The 23,820-nt window shown below is 49.9% G+C and overlaps 1 protein-coding gene across 1 annotated transcript in view; it reads right to left on the bottom strand.

The window, feature by feature from the left end:
- LOC146868563 (dual specificity testis-specific protein kinase 1-like) overlaps positions 1-23,820 on the bottom strand; it is a 339,083-nt gene that overhangs the window by 35,966 nt on the left and 279,297 nt on the right. The window contains exons 6-7 of the mRNA XM_085611282.1: positions 12,948-13,121; positions 2,372-2,455 (exon numbers count right to left, since the gene is read on the bottom strand). Of these exons, the coding sequence (XP_085467408.1) occupies positions 2,372-2,455; positions 12,948-13,121 (258 nt within the window). The remainder of the gene's footprint in view (positions 1-2,371; positions 2,456-12,947; positions 13,122-23,820) is intronic.

Here is a 23,820-nt window from a genome sequence, read left to right as displayed (position 1 = left end):
AACAAAGCCTCATTAACAAGCGAATGGTCTTCAAAAGACCTGTGAAGTACCCAGGGGCGCTGTGTGGTGCCCGGGAGCTCTTTCAGCCCGGGCTGCCACACACGGGGTGGGGGGGGGGGGGTGTTGGTGTATGCACTGCAAGGCCAGTGCACAACACTTGCTTGCATCACCCCCCCTCTGCCTGCGTTTCAAATGTCCGATCCTGCAACAGCACACTTCGATAGCCCATACATGCCAGTAACCCGATTCAAGGCCCCATTCTCCCGATTTTTTTCTAAAAAAACTCCCACTTTGCTCTTCAGAAATGTTGGCATGTATGCGTAGCAGGTAAAATAACCATTTGGGATTAAATGAAAAGAACGTGGTTTAAAAGTACATAATACATGCTTACACCCTTTACTGTCAAAATTCAAATACCATCTCAAACAGCCCCGAAATACTCGATCTAGATAGATAAGAGGATTCGTTCAAGTTAACAAGGCTGATTCCCTTTAACAATAAAAAGGAAAATGTAATTTATGTATATCTAGACAAAGATTATAGGGTGCATTTAAACATTGAACTCACAGGTCAGCTCACCCGGTCTCACAGCAAAAACTGTTTTGATTAGATGACGGGTAATCGGTCTATATCTGGTATTCGTTATTTTAGGACAGTGCTGCTGCCTACTAAACTGCCTATATGCTATCGTACTTTTTTTAATTTTATTATATTTTATTTTATTTTAACATGAATAGAATCTCTTGCCTATTTTCTTGAAGCTCGTTTCTGTAAACCGATCTCCGAATGGCCGTACGAGTAGGACGCCATGTTCGTAGTCTTAAATTGATACACCTTAAACAAACATGGCCGCCGCGCACACGAAAAAAGAAACAGGACCGAAGTCTTCGTCACGTATCAGTGAGAAAAAGCTATAATGCGGGGTAACGTTAAATTAGCTAGCACCGCAGATGAATTATTGTCATAATGGCGCTGCACACACAAACTAAGTTTTGGGCAGGAATCAGCGGGGCAACGCAGTGTGTGGGTTACAGTTAAAGACGTACCTCGCTAGGTCAATTGTTGACGCAATGGCCTCCGACCACCAAAAATCGTGCGCAGCCTAGTCTACAAAGGCGTCAACGCAGTCATGGGAGTACAAGATAAACAAGCACGCCATTAGGTTTACTGATAATCTAACAATAAAGTTGTTTCTTTCCTTGGGAAGAAGGCTCCCGGGGATTAGAGGCAGCGGCTCTGAGCAGCCAGGTGGCAGCCAGCCAGCGCTGTGCCAATCGCAGCTTTGCACTGCGGAGGAGGCGCCCGGCTGGATTCACAAACCTGTTCGCTAGCCGAGACCTAAAAAGCACACCACTGCCTTTCTCCGAGGTGAAGCAGAAATGCCGCAGAGAAAGGCAGCGGCGTTTTCGGTTTCGGGGGCGTGTTTTTCTTTCTCTCCTCTTGCCATTGGCTGGAATGTTTACATTCCAGAGGAGAGAAAGAATCGAAAAAACACGCCCCCGACGGGGCTTGTTTGGAGCGACAAAGCTCTTCTCCAATGGCTGACCAGCATTTAAGAGGCCAGCCAATGGAGAAGAGGGGAAAAAAAGGGGCGGGTTAAAGCCCCACTCCTAAAACATTAAATCTCGCGAGCGAGACTGCGCAAGCGAGAATCAGGATTTGTGAAACTGTTCTTTCTGTGTTTTGGAAAACAATGTCAGATTCTTTGAATCCTGGATATGCTAAACTCCGAGCAGACATGCAGTAGACATGATGCGGGAGGGAGACATGATGAGAAGTGAAGTATCATCCAGTCATTTTCTAAAATCACAACGCTCGAAAAGTAACCACTGGGAAGGAATGTGTGGTTTACTTATGGGCTACTGAAGTCTTTCTTCATCAGCAATCCTCATTGGGGCATAAGAGAACGATAATTCGGCCATGAAAAACAAGTCTTGTAAGTAGACGAGGAATGGAGGCTTTGAATTCACCAAATATCACCTCAGGTGTTCAGCTGTTTGCACACAATAGACATTCTTTGTAAATTTTATTTTCTAACCAGATCACCAGAGTGAACAACCATGTTGCTCTGTGTCCCTCCAACGTTGAGGTTGGAAGTTCCAAGCTGGTGGTCACAAAGAATAAGGTAGGAGGAAATAAAGCATTTTGTGCAATCTCACCCCACATCACATTCATGTCACCTACGTGACCAAGTTTGTTCCCAGGGTTTAGACAGATCAGGCCTGGAAAAGGGTTTGATATTGAAAGTAGTAAAGAATGTAATATATCCATGGGAGATTTTTGGAGACTAGTGGGGGCTTAGAACTCTCCTGTGAACTGAATAGAGGCTGGGAGTTGAAGAAATTGATTACTAGAACAGACTTTCACTCACCTTAGTCCTGGGCAGAACCTCTGGATCAGCCGGGATTCGACCAAGTATTTCACAGAGGACTATTCCAAAGGAGAAGACATCAACCTGTAGGAAGAGGAGAATAAGGGAGTTTATGCTGGGTTTATGCAGTGAGCAAAAGGGAATAAGTAATGAATACAAATTCTAGTGCCTTCGCCCTTCTCATTCATACGTGCACTCTTTCAACGAAGGTGCATATACAATATAAATAGACAGAGCAATACATTTAAAGCAATTCTCTAATAAAATTACCAAATCGTGATAAGACAGTATACATTGGTTACTTATTTTATACTGACATTTTATTAATATTTTATAGAGCATTTAAGAACAGTACTTACATTGTTGTGCTCCATTTGAGTGCTGGTGTTTGAAAGTACATTTTGTCTTTACACTTTCCAGGACCATTCTCTAAATCTTGCATCTGGATGGTGGTAATGCCCTACACCATAGTCTCTGGGACCAGGGCATGGTACGCATCACATCACGTCTCATTCAGGGCCTGGTGAAATATGATTACATCACCCCCCACCCTAATGAAACGCCATTGGCTTCCCTTGCCACTCGCTGCATCCTTTACAAAGCCATCACAACCAGTGCCCCCACTTATCGTGTAGACAACTCAATCTCTCCAGTGGTTCTCGGAACGCCAGGAGTCCATCAGACTGCAGACTAAGATAGCATGACTTTAAGCTTGCCTTTGACCATGTACAGTATTCCGCTGCATTTTGGTTAGGTTCCTCGGATAGAAGTACCATATACATACATATATACATACAGGCTTACATTTTCATGATCATTTATTAACTAGTTTAGTTGTTCCAAATTCACTCGATAAGTAATTCCATTGACTTTTGGCATCGATGTTATTTGCTTTTCTGGGGTGCTTCAGAGCCAGGGCACTCATGACCATTGGCTGGCTAAATCCAGTTATTTTAGTCTTCTGTCTTCCAATAAGGGTTGTGCTAAAGCTACAGCCTACAGTAAGCCCATATTTTCATCTGTCAATTTGGTGCACACCTATTTTTCCCACGGTTTCCATCGATAATTGATGTATAGCTTTTTGTCCAGAAAGGTTTTGAGCTTTGAATAGTCCATGGGATAACACACTTCATGGCTGGCTCACAAAAAGACTGCATCTGTATTAAGGGACAGTTTTGCACAAACAGCATCCACAGGTTCAGTTCACAGATGACAATCCCATCCTATATCACTCACCAAAAAGTGAAGGGAGACTGACTTGGAAACGGTCCCTATGACAGTGTGGTCTTAGAAGGCAAAGATCCAACAAACTTCAGAAGGATCTCCATAGTAAGATGGTCACAAATACATTTCAAGAATGCACATGGAAAATGTATTCATTCTAGACACAGTCCTGAGAGGCGCTATTATGGGGAGTGATATGTCACAAACAAAGGAATTGACAAGGTACCAGCTAAATCCATCCTTGGGCAAATTCTGTCAGGTAACCCAACAATTGTTAAACAAATCAGGAAGCGCTCTTCCTTGATAGGCTGACGGATGAACATCCAAGAATTATTCTCATGGTCCGGTCAGCTCTAGATAGGCTAGGGATGGAATTATCTGGGGATGGAATTTTCTGCATAGATAGCTCAATTCGTTGTGGAATTGCAGAAGAAAAGGGACCAGTCTGGGAGCCTGGGGTAATGGCGTGGGGCATATTCTAGGCAAATATGTTCTATGTATCTTTTCTATACAATATTCCTGTAATGTGGCTCGGCTAGGAAACATCCTGGGGGATTCGCAAAGTAACCTGTTTTTTTTTGCGTGGCAGTGTTGAAGATGCTGCAATGGACCTTTTGAGGGGTGTCCCCCTTGACAAGGGAATGCAGCGTCCCCTTGACAAGGGAATGCAGCGTCCCCTTGACAAGGGAATGCAATGTAACTTTTTCTTTTGGTGGGAGGATAAAGAGGACAAATGTGGGACTGATCAGGAGTCAGAAGACAAGAGGGATTCATTCCAAAGGGAAGCTTATGAATGATGGAGTTTTGTCCTCCACTGTGAGAAAGGACAAGGCCATCAACTGTGATTCGGAAGTTAGAGCCTTGTAAGTTATATCAATGTCTGATCATGTTTGATCTTGCAGAAAGGTGAAAGCTGTTACCAGTCAGGTTGACATTTTAATCGTCTTTTCTATCAAAGTAATAGAGATAAAGATCCTTTGCCTTTTAGTGGCCAGTCTGTGTCATCGCCTGTTCCTCTGTCCTGTCAGTTTTCGAAGACTTGAATATATTTCCATGATCTTTGATTATAGATGGAGTCACAATCGCTGACCAGTAAACACAAGGCACTCACTCAAGAATATCTCAGGGTGTTAGAACAAACTGCACTTTTAACACTGCTTTGAAATTTTTTTTAAACATGTCAAAAGCAATCTTCTCCTGTCTCCTCTAAATTGCCACAATCCTATTTGGCTCCGTGAAGTAGCCTGCAGTTGATAGTATTGCCCCTTCGCTAGCTCCAAATCTTTGGCTTTTCATTTTTAGATTAGCTATACTCTGTGGCGGTTTCTTTAGGAGGACACAGGGGTGTCGCCTTCCCTGTTTGTTTGCTATGATATTATAAATGTTTAATAATTAATATTCCATCTTTTTTTGCAGCAGCAGTGCGTAGCATGACCCGGACAAAGAAGTTACATTGGGGGAGAAGAGGGAGAGGAGCCTCCACTCCGAGCCTGCTTGTTGATTGGCAGGTGCCGGGCCTTCTTGGGGTGAAGTGTGCATGCCGGTTTGGATGAGTGCCTTGCTCCGACCAGGCAGACATGCGCACCTGAACCCTCGCCAGAATCTGTAATGCAGGAGACCGGAAGATTATTGCTGCAGGCCCCCAGGGATCCTAAGAAGCGTTGGCAGTCCCTGACGCAGCCAATTCTCGTGCTGCTGGAGTCGTGGGGGTGGGACTGGGCCAGGGAGGTGAGGTACGCACCATTACACGACTGGAGTGGAGTGGAGCTTAAGATAAAATCATTGTGTTCGGTGCTGAGAGCCGGACCGAACGGTGAGTGTGTTTGGCCTAAATATAATTACATATATATATAAAATTCAATTAGAGTATTATTGCGATAATTCAACTGTAAAGGTCAATCAATCAATCAATCAATCGGGAAGTTGTAAGTGCACTACTCACCCATGAGGGTCTCAAGGTGCTGAGGGGGGTCCGCAGATCTGTTTAGCCGAAGAGCCAGGTCTTGAGGGTCTTCCTGAAGGTGTTCAGGGAGGGGGCGCGTCTGATGTCTGCCGGTAGCTCGTTCCAGGTCTTGGCTGCACTGTGAAAGAAGGATCTTCCACCTGCTCTGGCTCTGTGGATGCACGGGGTTTCGGCCAGTGCGAGGTTGGAAGATCGGAGGTTTCTTTTGGGTACGTGAAGTTGATTCTGTCGTTGAGGTATTTGGGTCCGTTGTTGTGTAGGTATTTGTAGGCATGAGTGAGGATTTTGAAAGTGACTCTTTTCTCCCCGGGGAGCCAGTGGAGATTTCGTAGGTGTTGACTCATGTGTTCGTGACGGGGGATGCCGAGGACGAGTCTGGCGGTGGTGTTCTGTATTGTCTGGGGTTTGCGGAGTAGGGACTTGTTGATGCTGGCGTGGAGTGTGTTTCCATAGTCCAGTCTTCTGGTGATGAGTGCGTGGGTGACTGCCTTCCTTGACTCAGGGGGGATCCACTTGAAGGTCTTGTGGAGGATGCGGATGGTGTTGAAGCAGCTGGAGGTGACGGCGTTGACCTGTCGGTTCATGGTGAGTGATGAGTCGAGTACGATGCCGAGGTTCTTGGCGTGGTCTGATGGGGTAGGTGGGCTTCTGAGGGTGGTCTGCCACCAGGTGATGTCCCATGCTGAAGGGGTGGTACCGAGGACGAGGACTTCTGTCTTATCGGTGTTGAGCTTCAGGCAGCTGTTGATCATCCAGACTGCAACGTCTTGCATTCCTTTCTGGAAGTTGAGTTTGACAGTGGTGGGGTCTTTGGTGAGGGAGAGGATGAGCTGGATGTCATCAGCATAGGATACGATGTTGAGGACGTGTTGTCGGACGATGGCTGCGAGGGGGGCCATGTAGATGTTCAAGAGGGTAGGGCTCATGGATGAACCCTGTGGGACTCCGCAGGTGATTTTCGTGGGGTCGGAGAGGAAGGGTGGGAGTCTGATCCTTTGGCTTCTTCCGGTGAGGAATGATTGAATCCAGTCCAGGGCTGTTCCTTGTATGCCTGCGTTGTGTAGTCTGGCGACTAGTGTGCGGTGGGAGACGGTGTCGAAGGCCGCTGATAGGTCGAGTAGGATGAGGGCTGCGGAGTGGTCTTGGTCCAGGAGGGTGCGGATGTCATCTGTGGCCGCGAGTAGGGCGGTCTCTGTGCTGTGGTTATTCGGAATCTGGATTGAGGCGGGTTGAGGACGACCTTCTCTTCAATGAAACTTATCAGTTTCCTGTTGACTGTTTTCTTTGCAACTTTGGCTGCGAAGGGGAGGAGCGAGATGGGCCGATAGTTCTTGAGGTTGGTGGGGTCAGCTGTGGGCTTCTTGAGCAGAGGTCTGACTTCTGCGCGCTTCCAGTCATCTGGGAAGGTGCCTGTTTTGAAGGTGGTGTTGATGGTGCGTTGTAGTTCGGGTGCAATGGCGGCCACGGCTCTGTGGTAGATGTGAGGGGGCAGGGGTCAGTGGGGGCCCCTGTGTGGATGCTTTTCATGGTAGAGACGGTGTCTTCGGCCGTGATCGGTGTCCAGTTGGAGATGGTGGGCTGGCTGGTGTTTGTAGAGGTTTTTGATCTTGAGGTGGAAATAGGTTCCAAGCTTGTCGCAGAGGTCTTGGGATGGGGTGATGTCTGTGGCTTTGCTGCGTGGGTTGGTGAATTCTTGAATGACACTGAAAAGTTCCTTGGAGTTGGTGGAGTTGGCCAAGATTTTGTTGTGGATGAAGTTTCTCTTGGTGGCTCTGATCTGGTTGTGGTAGTCTGTCATGGCGTCCTTGTAGATGGTGTGGTTTTCGGTTGTCTTGGTGTTTCTCCAGTTCTTCTCCAGGCGTCTGCAGGTGCGTCTGGCTTCTTGGAGAGCGGTGGTGAACCCGGCGGCTTTCCTGGGGCGTTGTCTGTCGGGGTTGCGTAGAGGGGCGAGCTCGTCTGTGCAGTCGGAGATCCAGGTGTGGAGTTCTCTGGCTGCATTGTTTGCGTTGTGTGCCCAGGTGTGGCTGTCTCGGGTGAGGGTGGAGTTAAGTTGCTCATTGGTAACCTTGCTCCAGTTCCTTTGTGGTGCGCGTGGGGCTGGTTTGGGTGCCTTGGGTTTGATGATAGCGAAGTGTACGCAGTGGTGGTCGGTCCATGGCGACTGCGTTGTGTGGCTGAATTGGACGCTGTCTCCTGCCGCGAAGATGGGGTCGAGGGTGTGTCCTGCTCTGTGGGTCGGTGTGTTGACGAGTTGTTTAAATCCGATGCTGGTGAGGTTGTCACGAAGGATAGTGGATTTGGGGTCGCTGGGGTTGTCGAGGTGGAAGTTCAGGTCTCCACTTAGTATGTAGTTTGTTGGTGCGATGGCGTGATGTGCGATGAAGTCGGTGATGGTAGTGGCGGAGGGTGTTTGGGGGCCGGGGGGTCTGTAGACGAGGGTTCCTCGGAGTATGGCTTTAAGGGTGGTCTGGATCTGGAAGTGCCGGTGTTCGGCGGAGGGGAAGGTTTCGCTGGAGGTGGTGAGGCGGAGGGTGCTCTTGTGGGTGATGGCGACGCCCCCTCCTGGGTGGTTGGGGCAGTCTTTCCTCTGGATCTTGTATCCCTCTGGGATGGCGATGCTGATGTCGGGGGCGGAGGATGCGTTGGTCCAGGTCTCTGTGAAGAAGGCGATGTCGGGTGAGAGAAAGTCGAGTAGGTTCCAGATTTCCATGACATATTTGTGTACAGAGCGTACGTTGAGGAGGATGCATTTTAGGGTGTCGCTGGTGCTGGCGTCGGCGGTGTTGGAGGCCATGGTGGCGGTGAGGGTCTGGCAGCAGTGGAGGCAGGAGAACTGGCCGTGGGTCGTGTTCGGTGAGGCCTGTTGGCATTCTCTAAGTCTTCCAGGGTTGAGTGCGAGGAGGGTGGTGGTGTCGTAGCGATGGGTAGTGTGAGTTCCTGGGTTCCTGGCGCTGGCCGTGGTCGGGTCGCGGACGGGCGCAGACGGGCTGGCCTTTGGCGAGCCTTCGGCCCGCTGGTGGCGTGACCACGCAGCGGCCGCCATTAAGTAGGGGAGGTGGGATGGAGGAGAGTCTGGGAGGCGGGAGCGGGCAATTTCCGGGGGGGAAATTCCTGGGGTGAATTCCAGGGGGGGGGGGGGGGGAGGGGCCGCAGGAGCAGGCGCAGTAGCAGTAGTGGCAAAAGGAACAGGCAGGCACAAGAAAATAAAAACAGTGGTGGAATTAGAGCAAGACACAGGACGGCACAATAACAGTGGCACAACAGGGAAAAATTACGAAAAAAATGGCTGAAAAAGGTTTCGGTGGTTGCAGGCAGTCTGGTCCCAGTTGGAGTGGGCAGCAGGCGCAGGAGCGGCCAGCAGTCTCGAACCTCCCAAGGAGGAGGTCGGGGTCTGGAGGCAAGAGACGGCACAGCAGAGCTGCGGGAAAAGAGTAAACCTAGACCAAGGTGAAAAAAAATGAGTGGTGAAAGCTAAGTACCTGAGTGTTATGTGTGGGAATGACTTTCAATTCGTCGTCTCGGGTCATCACGCAGTGACTATAAAGAGTTTGTGAACAGATTTAGCACAGTGGCATTTGAGAACACGATTGTTATAAATTTCAATTCCTCGTTTTACCTCATCTGTTAGTTGTTTTTGGATTGCCCAAAAGTGGTGTCTTATTGGAAACAAATCTGCGTCTTTGGTATCACGTCTGTGTACGGAGCTAATGTGCTTTCATTCCAGAATGTGATGCTAACACACGACATCCTGACCTGCTGTAGAGCGCAGTTAATGATTTGTATTGGAATGAAAGCTCGCTCACGCCGATCCTCCTATCCATGTTAAGTGAAGTTATGATATGATAGGATGCTTGATCGGTCAGGTGTTTACTGTGTTCAAGCTTGAATGTCTTGCACCACTTTCACCCCCTGGTTGGCCTGGGCGCTGTAACCAGCTTCCAAGCTGTCCAAGAACTGACCCTCGGTGGGACACACAACAAGCAGGCTGCTTTTTAAATAACTACTTATTTTGGTTTTGCAGAGTTCCCCCTCCCCTCCGAACCATTTCCATTGTGTTCTTTTGCAGTATTCCAGTGTGAGTTGTACTCAAAGTTGTCCTTTTACTATGTATATAACACAACAGGTGGGCTAAGAAAACCCAACAGCCACAGTGCATTGAGGGCCATCTGACATGCATAGAACCGCTTTTACTATTCAATGTGCTTGGTTTTGTTTGTGTTACGTGAAATGGCAATGTCAGTGTTGTGCAGAAAAGGGATCTGTCGACTGACTGAAATGCTGTTTTTCGATCAATGACACGAGTCCAGTGTTGTCGCGGACGCTGAGAGGAGGGAGACAGCACTTTGCTGCAAGGTTTCTCCTCCACGGGGCCAGTCGGACTGTTTGTGACTATGTGTATGTGTGCCTAGGAAACAACTTGAAAATCCACAGAGCTGTGTAGCAAATAGATGCTATACCAGGGTAGGCTCTAGCCAGGGTTAGTGCTGAAGGGAAAACTAATGGGTCATGGCATGCAAGGACGCTTGTTGCAACCAGTGGGCCCAGTACTGCTTTGCCTGGAAACGGTGTTTTTTACTTCCAATGAAGTTCTGTGGTTATACTGAATAAGCAGCTACCCATGTTATTATCATATGAAGTCTCTCTATTGATGTCATGACTACACTTTCACAATTGCTTTATTAATCATCTTGCTTTCTCAAATTTGATTGAAAATGCACCATTTGCCCACTCTTTTTTCAAAGTTTTCTCAAAGTGAGAACCCCTCCTTCCCCCCCACACATAGACACAAATGCCCCATATGCCGGTACAGGCATGCTCGCTCGCCACAGTGCAGCCAGCCACAACTTTTACGCCTTACCACTTTCAAATGCCACCAGCTGCCACTGGCTACACTTGTATGCACAAGTTTAATATATCTTGATTATCAAAAATAAGCATCCAATGCACTGGAGTGGCTGTATAGTGCCAGTGCACCCTACCTTACAATATGTACATAATTATCATAGTCTGTTGCAATTTTGTAAGGAACTGGGCACCTTCATTTTTAAGAAGTAGTTATTGGGGCGTGGCCTGGGCCAGCATAGTGTGAAGCGTGCAGTCTCTCCTGGCCTTTGGCCTACAGACATCAGACTCCATCCGATGCAGGCAGTCTGTCATCCCTGTCAGAGTGGTCCTTAAGGGAGGCAGAAAGGCCCGATGCATGTGGGAAAAGATTAGGACAGGAGGAGAGAGGAGATGAAGGCTCAGCGTGGTAAGGCCAAGAGTGTGGCAAGATGGCCACTTGCATTGGAGATTAAGGTTGCCATTTGTGTTTTTACTGGCATAACCAGTATGTTTATGTCAAGACTGGCAAGAATTGGGAAATCAGTCAAAACTGGTATTTTTTCACCCTTTTGATGTGTATTTGAAAAAGTAAATATTGGACAATCACTTGAAAAGTATTTGAGAGCTGACTAAATGATTCATGACTGATAATTATTGTAAACAGTGGCAGAATTGTCACGTAAAAACTAAATTCAGTATATTTTACATAAAGTCTTATTTTAATGGATAGTCCTGGCACAATCTTCACAACAGCTGCTTCATTTACAAGCCATCAGAACTAAAATCCCTGCTTATCTTACAGACAAGCTGACCATTGCTGGTGGTTCTTGGCACACCAGCAACTAGTAAAACAGCAGACTGCAGACTAAGAAGTGTAAAACAAAAAACAAGGCAACAGCCCGTCTCCATTCTATCCCCAAGGATCTAGAACCACATCCCTGTATCCACCAGGACCTGCCCAACCCTGCTCCAGTTCAGGAAAGAGCAGAAGAAGCAATCTGCTACATTTCAGGAAAGTGTTGAAGACGCACCTCTTTAAAGAACACTGCATGGCAATGCACTGACACTTGCAATACCAGCTACCTCTCCTATCATCCGTCCATTGTGCGCTTGCTTTTTATCCTGTACAGCACTGCTTGTTCATCTAGTTCACGCTATACAAATACCCATGCATACATGTTCTTAAACCATACCTTTGCACATAAGATTACAGGAGTACAACACAGGGTAATTTTGCTCCAGTGATCTATTTTTTTCGGTTTATATTTGTGTGCAATAAATAACAATACATAATGATGCTTTTATGTTGGCTCCAGTATGCATATGATGAGTGAATATTATAACAGCTAAAACAAGTTTAATATAATGTATAGAAGCGTACTCAAACACCATCTTGGACAAGATGGATGGTGTATGTCATTCACTCGCTAAATGAAACTGATGTATTGTTTGTTTTTTGACTGATGTGAAACATAACTTTCTATTAACTTTCCCCTAAACCTGCGATTCTTCAACTTCCGGGGGCCTTACACTGCAGTTCTCTTGCTGAGCCTGGTCCTATTCATTTCACTGTTAAGTGGTTCATATATTGTTCGAGCAACTCCGTGTGGCAGTCGCGTGGAAGATGTTCATGTAATGACATTCGTAATTCTGATTCGCCAAAGAGTCGATACTTTGGTCATGCCATTGTCATTGTGCTAGTTTATTGATTTGTTATTCAAAAATTATGAATAAGAACCCCTTGATTCTGGGGGTGAGCCAGATTGTTAGGGAACTTTTTATTTTCTACTAGAGATTTCTATTTGATTTTGCTGCTAATTTGGAAATTACCATGCTTCATATGTTGACTACTCTGTAGAACTCTGCATTGAAGCCTTCGTGGCATGCGTTCTATACCACTCGATTTTGAGATTTTTGTTATAAAACCCTTTAACTTTTCTTCGATCTGGAACTCAATTATTGAGTGGTCCTAATTACTTCTATTCAAGGCCCTGCAGACTGATGTCAGGAGGGAGCCTTTTCAGGCAGTTATTTTTAGTGGGAGAACCGTCAGAGGTAAAAATTTCAGGTAACTGAAATTTAAGGTGCCATACAAATTGGGGTACGGTTGTTGTTCCCACACTCTCTAGCAATACCACAGCCACTGACTCTTGCCTTTGATAATGCAAGTGAATAAGAAATGTAATTCCATCTCACTGGACGGGTCATAGAGCAACAGCATCTCCATAACTCCCTCTGATCCAGAACTGTGACACAGAGGGCTATCAGAAACAAAAGCACTACCTCAGCACATCCAGATTAATGTCATTCTTCTTGACTACTACGATTAGACAGCTTCTGGGGGGCAGCAGAGCACCAGGGTGTCTTCTAGACTCGGTTTGGGGTAGAACCAAGCAAGGAAGGAAAAGTCCTCCAGTTTGAAGCACAGAGTTCAGTGAAAGATTAGTTTATCTAAAATGTTTATCACCTACCTGGAAAGTCTGATCCAGTCTAACTTCTAGCTAGATTTCAGATCCGTGATACTTTTCCTCGCCACCCTCCGATCAACAGAGTGCAAATAAATACCTTTCGGTCATAGGGCTCTCCCCTCAGCATCTCTGGTGCCATCCAGAAGGCAGACCCCACAAGGGAGAGTTTGCGCTCTGCATCCTTCACCGGCACTTCAACAACTTCCCGGGCCAGGCCAAAGTCCGTCACAAGGGCCTCGCGCCCCCTGGGTGTCTCCCGAATGAGGCAGTTCTGCGAATAAAGGGAAAGGAAAACCTTAGCTGCACAGAGAAAAACAATGCAAAAGCGCTCTGTAGGTTTATTCGTTTATTATTTTATAAAAGCATTCCTTGCCGAAATCAGAATTCACATTGGATTAGCGGGCCATAAATTGCATTTAAAAAGGAAACAATGCAAGTGTATGTACTGTATAACATCTCTGTACCTGTACATTCAGTGCCACTGAAATTGTGCGGCAATGGGAGACCAAATTATGATGCATGGCTGAATAAATTATGTGATAGCGCAGGTGGCAATTAAGCCTGAAGGAAAGACAAATTATGTGGCACATTCGGTGCCATTATCATCTAACCAGAGTACCAATTTAATACACAATGATTAAAACAAGGATCCGAAGGTCAATTAAATATAGGTTTCTTAACCCAAAAAACTATGTACATTCAGCAGATTGTACCCAAAACGTCATTCACCAATATAATAAACTCACACGTATCATGCACTCTCACCTAACGGTTAAGATAAATATGTTGAAGTGCCCACTAGAGGGCGGCAATACGTTATCAAAGCAATCTATACCTAGTGAACGGGCAACGAGCATTTGCATTTTGCTTCGCCTATGATGAGGATCTTGGTCATGGTCAGGGCCATTGGAATTATGTGGCAGAGGAGTACCAAATTATGCAGCAGGGTTAACCAGATTATGTGACAAGAAAAGTCAAATTACGCAGCATAATGAACCACATTTTAAGACAGTATTGCTTCACAACGTTGTCATTTTTACACCTGTAGAGGCGTCTGAGAAAAGAATTCATCCTAATTAGTACCAATTTAAGACTCAAATACAGCAATAAGCAACGGAAAGATGATAAGTAAACCTTTGGAAAAAGCCTTCCTCTGGGCTGGAACCCGAGTCGCCACATTTTTTTGTACCTTTTGATCTGATTGATCTAGAAACAAACATGTTTTTGTTAAAGTCTGCAGATCATGCAGAAGATGATGGATTATGCGGCAAATCCAGAAATATGCAAAAATCGCTGCTGCCACAGAATCGCATAACCCACTGGCCCTGGTCATGGGTTTAATATACCATCTGCCTTAAGTTTTGACGCTTTAGGTCACTCTGGAAGGCATTTACATACCTGCCAACTCACACGGTGCCACAGTCTGACACACAATATGGGCTGCCATCAGACAGCCACCCACTGAGGAGCCGACATCACACTGTGGAAGGAAAACGAATTGAAAACCACTGTAAATAATGGTTTTCCAGCTCGTTTTCTGCGGTTTCGAACTGCCGACGTCCATTAATGGGTGTAAAAACACCCCAGGTCGTCAGCACCAGCCTCAGCAAGCTTTTTTTTTTGGGGGGGGGAGAAGGGTGTTTGGGGGCGGAGGGGGGTTCGAACATGCCCCGTAGATACTTCTCGGCATGAGACCCCCAACCACGTCCTCACACTTTATTTATTTATGCATTTTGATATAGCGCAAACTTTACCCGAAGGTGTCAGAGCGCTTTACAATAGAGGCAGTTACATTTCATATGGACTTCAGAGTACATAAATAACAAACTATACGAAACAAATAAACTCTAAAGTAACATAAGATTGGTTGTAAGTACATCTGTCTACTACAGATACTAGCAGTCAGAGTTACATATATACAAGTTGCAAATTCACCCAAGTTTACCTTTGAAAAAGAGTTAAAGTGATTAGGGTTGGACAAATATATATTACATATTTACAGAGCATGTCTTCTTGCCATTGCTGGGGTTCTTGCTACGCATGTTCAATCAGGCCTTCAGGATGCTGTTACACTCAGAGGCGGTGATCTAGGGCCTATAGGGATCCTCGAGCTGATGACGTCCAGTTGTCCCCCAAGCCCATTGACGCAGTTGCCTCAACAACTCCAAGGCAGCAGCAGAGATCCCAGGGGCCTGCAGGGTGTCGATAGGGAAGTTCACTTCCATGTTTGTGAACACAGAACACTTCTATGTTTTGTGAACCCAGAACACGCTTAAGATGGGGGAGGAGGGGTGGCCGAGTGGGACGGTCCAAGGGGATGTCCAAGTCAGACGAGGCCATGGGCTCACCTTTGGTGCTGAGTTGGTGCCTCCATATTGGCAGCTGTTGCCTCCCTACTACCAGTCTGCTGGGCACAGCCGGGCAACGGGAGTGGACCCGGGACCACACGGCAAAGATCAGCAGCAGCCTCCCAAACACCAGATGGTGCACGGCAGTCTCCCTAGCACTGGTCACTGGCCATGGCAGAGCACATCAGGGGACCAGGGACAACATATCGGGCAAGCCTGGGCCGGGCCACAAAGCACACAGCTCTCCTGCTGGAGTGGGCTTCACCACCAAGATGGTCTCTCGCATTTCTCCTCTCCGTTGTTGCTGGGCAGTTCTCGCCTTGTCGCTCCGTTCCATGATCCTGGGCTCCACTGTCCGCCATGTGAGATCAAGCGATCGTCTCGCTCGACTCCCGAACACACAGTGGCTAGATGGAGGGGCTCCGCTGGGATCCATGCAGGAACAACGATCCCGAGCCCAGGAGCTCCTTAGCAGTCGGCCATCTTGTCGACATTGTGACATTATTCTTCAAGTTGGCAGGTATGCATTTATGCCCAATCTTTAGACCAGGCCAAGGCAAAGTCACCACTCAAGCTAAACCCTGCCACAGAGAGCCACTCTTCCACCTCGCACGCATGCTAGTTTATCCCCTTCGATCACAAGCGTCCAAGGTGTGGAGGGAGTGTGTTTGGGGGATGGCTGCCATCTAAGACCCTAGTGACAATAGGTATGCAGTTCCTCAAGGTGGATAAAACAATTAAGGGGTGGCAGGAGGGGGATCCTCCTTGTCGGAACTAGAGTCCTCACACACCCAACAAGCTAGGTGTCTTGCTTCATCATATGGACCTGCTCCTCGTCGGGTCGGCGCTGCAATACTAAGACTAAGACCACCTGGCACACCACACACTTGATTAGGGATGGGCAAAAGTGTTTTTTCATTTAAATCTGTAGTAAGTGGTTGCGAAACTTCTGGCAATTCCGCCCTTTCCACATCTGCCCACGCCAGATTGAAAAAACGGAGGAACGCAGATGGTGAAATGCCTCCGGCAGAATAAGAATTCTTTGCTCCGCCCAGTGAGAATTGCACAGAATGAGGAATTATTGTGCCACCCAGTCTGTCAGAGGCCTGACAAATAAACCTAATGGTACTTACACTAAATTAATTACACTGACTGGCCCTCACAGCACTCATTCGAAACAGGGGAGCCTTTGTGTGGTGCCTGCCTGCTGGAGCACCAGGAGGTCCCTGCAGAGCAGGCTGGTGTGCCATACAGATGTCCCTGCTGAGAGAGTTGCTTTAAAGTGCACTGCCAGGTATAAGGTAATGAATTATCTTAATGATGACTGCCGTTAGCATTGCCCGGCCTCTCAATGTGCTTCTAAAAGTGCATGTGCCTTTGTCTTATTTTTTCCACCCACGAAGCTGCAGATCATCCCCAATTCCCAGCTAAGGGAAGAAAAGATACAGACACATTTGCAGCATTTTGCTTACCGCACAGGAGTTTCACCCACTGACCATGGCAATCATCAGGCTGATGTTCCCATGAATGCACATGTACCCCACACAATTGGAATGCTAAAGATTTCAATTTTTTAAAAACTATATACAGACCATACAGAACGCCACAGCCAGACTCATTCTGGACCTCCCCAAATGAACCCACATCTCCCCGCACATGAGACACCTCCACTGGCTCCCCTTCCAGAAGAGAGGCCTGCCTAAGATGCTCTCACACGCATAAAAAGCCCCCCCATGACCTAGAACTTGCCTACATAAACTATCAACTGAACTTCCACCAACCCTTTAGAGAAGTGCACTCCTCCTCACTCGCCCTAGCACACACACCCTGCATCCGTCGCAGCAGAGATGGTGGCCGCTCCTTTTCCTACATTACCGCCAAGACCTAGGATTATCCTTCCCCTCCATTTCCCGACAGCCCCCTCGCTGGTAGACTTCAGAAAGAGACTCAAGAACTGACTCTTTGATGAAGACACAGCGCCCAGATACCAATAGGGGTTAAAGTGTGCACTTTACAAATGTTGTTTTATGATGGATTGATTTCCATTTTAACAAGCATTTGCAATGCAATAGGTCTCGCATTTATAAGAGTTTGAGCTATTGGCATTGTAAAATTACAATGCCTTTTATTTATGTTTTGGTTTTAAAACAAATAAAAGGCATTGTCATTTACAATGTCAGTAGCATAAACTCGCATAAAAGCAGTGTGTGGAGTGCAGCAGTGTGCAGCGTGCAGCAGTGTGCGGCGTGCAGCAGTGTGCGGCGTGCAGCAGTGTGCGGCGTGCAGCAGTGTGAGGCGTGCAGCAGTGTGCGGCGTGCAGCAGTGTGTGGCGTGCAGAAGTGTGCGGCGTGCAGCAGTGTGTGGTGTGCAGCACTGTTTCGTGTAGCAGTGTGAGGCATGCAGCACTGTGTGCCGTGCAGCGGCATGCAGCATAGTGCGGCATGCAGCAGTGTGCAGCAGTGTGCGGCGTGCAGCAGTGTGTGGTGTGCAGCAGTGTGCTGCGTGCAGCAGTGTCGTGCAGCATGCAGCAGTGAGTAATGCAGCAGTGTGCAGCAGTGTGTAGCATGCAGCAGTGTGTGCCGTGCAGCAGTGTGTGCCGTGCAGCAGTGTTTTGTGTAGCATTGTGCGGCATGCAGCAATGTGCGGCGTGCAGCAGTGTGTGGCGTGCAGCAGTGTGCGGCGTGCAGCAGTGTGCGGCGTGTAGCAGTGTGTGGCGTGCAGCAGTGTATGGCGTGCAGCGGCATGCAGCAGTGTGTGACGTGCAGCAGTGTGTGGCGTGCAGCAGTGTGAGGCGTGCATCAGTGTGAGGCGTGCAGCAGTGTGCGGCGTGCAGCAGTGTGCGGCGTGCAGCAGTGTGCGGCGTGCAGCAGTGTGTAATGCAGCAGTGTGCAATGTAGCAGTGTGCGCAGCAGTGTGTGGCGTGCGGTAGTGTGAGGCGTGCAGCAGTGTGCGGCGTGCAGCAGTGTGTGGCGTGCAGCAGTGTGTGGCGTGCATCAGTGTCTGGCATGCAGCAGTGTGCGGCGTGCAGCAGTGTGCGGCGTGCAGCAGTGTGAGGCATGCAGCACTGTGTGGCGTGCAGTGGCGTGCAGCAGTGTGCGGCGTGCAGCAGTGTGCGGCGTGCAGCAGTGTCGTGCAGCATGCAGCAGTGAGTAATGCAGCAGTGTGCAGCAGTGTGTGGCGTGCAGCAGTGTGTGCCGTGCAGCAGTGTGTGGCGTGCAGCAGTGTTTCGTGTAGCATTGTGCGGCGTGTAGCAGTGTGCGGTGTGTAGCAGTGTGCGGCGTGCAGCAATGTGCGGCGTGCAGCAGTGTGTGGCGTGCAGCAGTGTGTGGCGTGCAGCAGTGTGCGGCGTGCAGCAGTGAGCGGCGTGCAGCAGTGTGCGGCGTGCAGCAGTGTGTGGCATGCAGCAGTGTGAGGCGTGCAGCAGTGTGAGGCGTGCAGCAGTGTGTGGCGTGCAGAAGTGTGTGGCGTGCAGCGGCATGCAGCAGTGTGTGGCGTGCAGCAGTGTGCGGTGTGCAGCAGTGTGCGGCGTGCAGCAGTGTGCGGCGTGCAGCAGTGTGCGGCATGCAGCAGTGTGCGGCGTATAGCAGTGTGAGGCATGCAGCAGTGTGTGGCGTGCAGCAGTGTGAGGCGTGCAGCAGTGTGAGGCGCGCAGCAGTGTGAGGTGTGCAGCAGTGTTTTGTGTAGCAGTGTGAGGCATGCAGCAGTGTGCGGCGTGCAGCAGTGTGTAATGCAGCAGTGTGTAATGCAGCAGTGTGCGCAGCAGTGTGTGCCGTGCGGTAGTGTGCAGCATGCAGCAGTGTGAGGCGTGCAGCAGTGTGAGGCGTGCAGCAGTGTGAGGCGTGCAGCAGTGTGAGGCGTGCAGCAGTGTGTGGCGTGCAGCAGTGTGTGGTGTGCAGCAGTGTGAGGCGTGCAGCAGTGTGAGGCGTGCAGCAGTGTGTGGCGTGCAGCAGTGTTTCGTGTAGCAGTGTGAGGCATGCAGCACTGTGTGGCGTGCAGCGGCATGCAGCAGTACGCAGCAGTGTGCTGCGTGCAGCAGTGTCGTGCAGCATGATGCACCAGTGAGGAATGCAGCAGTGTGCAGCAGTGTGTGGCGTGCAGCAGTGTGTGGCGTGCAGCAGTGTGTGGCGTGCAGTAGTGTGCGGCATGCAGCTGTGTGCGGCATGCAGCAGTGTGCGGCGTGCAGCAGTGTGCGGCATGCAGCAGTGTGTGGCGTGCAGCAATGTGTGGCATGCAGCAGTGTGTGGCATGCAGCGGCATGCAGCAGTGTGTGGCGTGCAGCAGTTTGTGGCGTGCAGCAGTGTGTGGCGTGCAGCAGTGTGCGGCGTGCAGCAGTGTGCGGCGTGCAGCAGTGTGAGGCGTGCAGCAGTGTGAGGCGTGCAGCAGTGTGCGGCGTCCAGCAGTGTGCGGCGTGCAGCAGTGTGAGGCGTGCAGCAGTGTGAGGCGTGCAGCAGTGTGTGGCGTGCAGCAGTGTGTGGCGTGCAGCAGTGTGTGGCGTGCAGCAGTGTGAGGCATGCAGCAGTGTGAGGCGTGCAGCAGTGTTTTGTGTAGCAGTGTGCAGCGTGCAGCAGTGTGAGGCGTGCAGCAGTGTGAGGCGTGCAGCAGTGTGTGGTGTGCAGCAGTGTGAGGTGTGCAGCAGTGTGAGGTGTGCAGCAGTGTGTGGCGTGCAGCAGTGTGTGGCGTGCAGCAGTGTGTGGCGTGCAGCAGTGTGTGGCGTGCAGCAGTGTAAGGCGTGCAGCAGTGTGAGGCATGCAGCAGTGTGCGGCGTGCAGCAGTGTGTAATGCAGCAGTGTGTAATGCAGCAGTGTGCGCAGCAGTGTGTGGCGTGCAGTAGTGTGCGGCGTGCAGCAGTGTGCGGCGTGCAGCAGTGTGCAGCGTGCAGCAGTGTGTGGCGTGCAGCAGTGTGTGGCGTGCAGCAGTGTGCGGCGTGCAGCAGTGTGCGGCGTGCAGCAGTGTGCGGCATGCAGCAATGTGTGGCATGCAGCAGTGTGTGGCGTGCAGCGGCATGCGTCAGTGTGTGGCGTGCAGCAGTGTGAGGCATGCAGCAGTGTGAGGCGTGCAGCAGTGTTTTGTGTAGCAGTGTGCAGCGTGCAGCAGTTTGAGGCGTGCAGCAGTGTGAGGTGTGCAGCAGTGTGTGGCGTGCAGCAGTGTGTGGCGTGTAGCAGTGTGTGGCGTGTAGCAGTGTTTGGCGTGCAGCAGTGTGCGGCGTGCAGCAGTGTGCGGCGTGCAGCAGTGTGCGGCGTGCAGCAGTGTGCGGCGTGCAGCAGTGTGAGGCGTGCAGCAGTGTGAGGCGTGCAGCAGTGTGAGGCGTCCAGCACTGTGCGGCGTCCAGCACTGTGCGGCATCCAGCACTGTGCGGCATCCAGCAGTGTGCGGCGTGCAGCAGTGTGAGGCGTGCAGCAGTGTGTGGCGTGCAGCGGCGTGCAGCAGTGTGCGGCGTGCAGCAGTGTGCTGCGTGCAGCAGTGTCGTGCAGCATGCAGCAGTGAGTAATGCAGCAGTGTGCAGCAGTGTGTGGCGTGCAGCAGTGTGCGGCGTGCAGCAGTATGTGCCGTGCAGCAGTGTGTGGCGTGCAGCAGTGTTTCGTGTAGCATTGTGCGGTGTGCAGCAGTGTGTGGCATGCAGCAGTGTGTGGCGTGCAGCAGTGTGTGGCATGCAGCAGTGTGCGGCGTGCAGCAGTGTGAGGCGTGCAGCAGTGTGAGGCGTGCAGCAGTGTGTGGCGTGCAGCAGTGTGTGGCGTGCAGCAGTGTGTGGCGTGCAGCAGTGTGAGGCGTGCAGCAGTGTGAGGCGTGCAGCAGTGTGAGGCGTGCAGCAGTGTTTCGTGTAGCAGTGTGAGGCGTGCAGCAGTGTGCGGCGTGCAGCAGTGTGTAATGCAGCAGTGTGTAATGCAGCAGTGTGTAATGCAGCAGTGTGTGGCGTGCGGTAGTGTGCGGCATGCAGCAGTGTGCGGTGTGCAGCAGTGTGTGGCGTGCAGCAGTGTGTGGCGTGCAGCAGTGTGTGGCATGGTTTGTAAACAACAAGAAAAGCGGACATCAAAGGAAGGGTGGGAGCGAAACGAGCATATGGGGTGTGAGTTATAACGAAAGTTCTGGCGAAAGCAGTCTGCTGCTTTCAAGTCCGATGCCAGATGCAAGCTTCGCGCTTGAATGCCTCACATGCACTGGCCATAAACCGCATTCCTAAGGTCTTGTGCCCCTTACTAAATCTCTATGAATGCGTGAGGCGGCGCACGCGCAGGAAGTAGCTGGTGGCAAATGGAATGCGCGTGGTTGTGCGCGTAACCGCCACCCGATGCGCCTGGGAAGCCTTTGGGAGCATTTTCGGAAGCCCCCCACATGAGTCTCGCTGGGCGATCGCTTACGCGATAGCCAGGCGAGACCTAAAAAGTGCTACTTGGGCAACCCTGAGAAGGGTAATCCTAGGACTTACTCAGGATATCTGGGACTTGTGTCTTCCTCCTCCTTGAGAATCCTTACCCTGCCACAAATCTACAATCGACCAGGGACAAGTTTGGCGATACTTTGAGGACATAGGATGCTGCCACCATCTCAGGGATCACCAGCGTCACTTCCCTGCCTTCCTGCATCACCACCTGGCCTTGTGGGAACTGACCAAAGAGAACCACAATGCAATTCCAAAATACCAGGAGTTTGTCAAGCTGCTGGCAGAGGGGAATTTGTGATATCCAATTTGTGGAATCCTCACCTTTGCTCCCGTCTTTTAATATCCATATTCTGGTTGGATGGAAGACCATTGCCAGAGGGTGGCTAATGACTTTTTCTGTTAGGGCCTAAATCGAAGCCTAGAATAAGGTTGAAGTTTAAGTTACTTCTGTACTTGATCCCTTCCTTAAAATGAGTCTCAACTTCTCCTCTACCTGAAAAACAAACTATTCCCTAAGGTCTTTGATGCTCCATGTTTGTTTTTGCCTTTACTGTGTTTATACTAGTTGAATGTTCCCATTCATTCCTTTAAAGCCCAAATACCAATATGGTGTGAGTAGCTCATGCTTTGATGTTTTCCCAAACAAGACAAGCGGCATAGGTTCAAAGATAGTGAAGTAGGCAGAAGGCCTCGTTTAGGGTTTTTAGATGGAACTAAACAGAGACGTAACATGAAATGACGGGGCGCCCCTGCAGAATGTGAAGAAGGGACTCGGAGTCTCCCAGGCCTTGCAAATATTAATTATCTTTGGGCCGGAATGCCCCCCCCAAAAGGTTTGGGGGCCCCTCAAGGATTGCCCCGCCCCCTTGTGTTATGCCTCTGAATCTAATGCTCACATATCTGGAGGATTCTTTAAACAGGGAGTGGTATCTGCAGAGTAAATTTCCACCACTGTGGCACCATCACAGTTGAGGGGATTCAGCTGGCAGATTGTACTGCGTATGGAGCGTGTAGTCCAGAAATTGGAGGATATGTTCCTTCCAGATTGCAAATGAAATCACAATACTTTTCTTTTACGTCACTCAATTGTTGGCCAGACGGATGGGGATGGAAGCAGAGATGGATCTGAAGCTCCTATCCTGGGACTGAATAAGGGCAGTACAGCAACAAAGGATGCCTCCCAGACTGTGCAGAGGAGGAGCCTGAGTTGGTACAGCCTTCTGGGGATGCAAGCAGGGATGGATCTGGTGCTCCTGTCCTGGGACTGTATAAGGGCAGTACAGCAACAAAGGATGCCTCCCAGACTGTCCAGAGGAGGAGCCAGAGTTGGTGCAGCTTGCTAGGGATAGGGCTGCAAGCATGAATTAATCTGATCTCCCAGACTGTGCAGAGGAGCCTGAGTTGGTCCAGCCTGCTGGGCTTGGGAATGCAAGCAAGGATGGATCTGGAGCTCCTGTCCTAGGACTGCATTAGGACAGTACAGCAACACAGGATGCCTCCCACACTTTCCAGAGGAGGAGCCTGAGATGACTCAGCCAGCTGAGGATGGGGATGCAAGCAGGGCTGGATCTGGAGCTCCTGTCCTGGGACTGCATTAGGACAGTACAGCAACAAAGGATGCCTCCCACACTGTCCAGAGGAGGAGCCAGAGTTGGTGCAGCTTGCTAGGGATAGGGCTGCAAGCATGAATTAATCTGATCTCCCAGACTGTGCAGAGTAGCCTGAGTTGGTCCAGCCTGCTGGGCTTGGGAATGCAAGCAAGGATGGATCTGGAGCTCCTGTCCTAGGACTGCATTAGGACAGTACAGCAACACAGGATGCCTCCCACACTTTCCAGAGGAGGAGCCTGAGATGACTCAGCCAGCTGAGGATGGGGATGCAAGCAGGACTGGATCTGGAGCTCCTGTCCTGGGACTGCATTAGGACAGTACAGCAACAAAGGATGCCTCCCACACTGTCCAGAGGAGGAGCATGAGGTGGTCCAGGTGCTGAGGATGAGGCTGCAAGCAGGGATGAATATGGAGCTCCTATCCTGGGACTGCATTAGGGCAGCACAGCAACAAAGGATGCCTCCCACACTGTCCAGGGCAGGAGCCTGAGTTGGTCCAGGTGCTGAGGATGAGGCTGCAAGTAGGGATGGATCTGAACCTCCTATCCTGGTACTGACAAAGAGCAGTACAGCAACAAAGGATGTCTCTCAGACTGTGCAGAAGAGGAGCATGAGTTGGTCCAAGTGCTGAAGA

This window comes from Triturus cristatus, chromosome 1_2, assembly GCF_964204655.1.
Source record: "Triturus cristatus chromosome 1_2, aTriCri1.1, whole genome shotgun sequence".
Classification (NCBI taxonomy): domain Eukaryota; kingdom Metazoa; phylum Chordata; class Amphibia; order Caudata; family Salamandridae; genus Triturus; species Triturus cristatus.
This window is presented reverse-complemented; position numbering and strand designations above follow the sequence as displayed.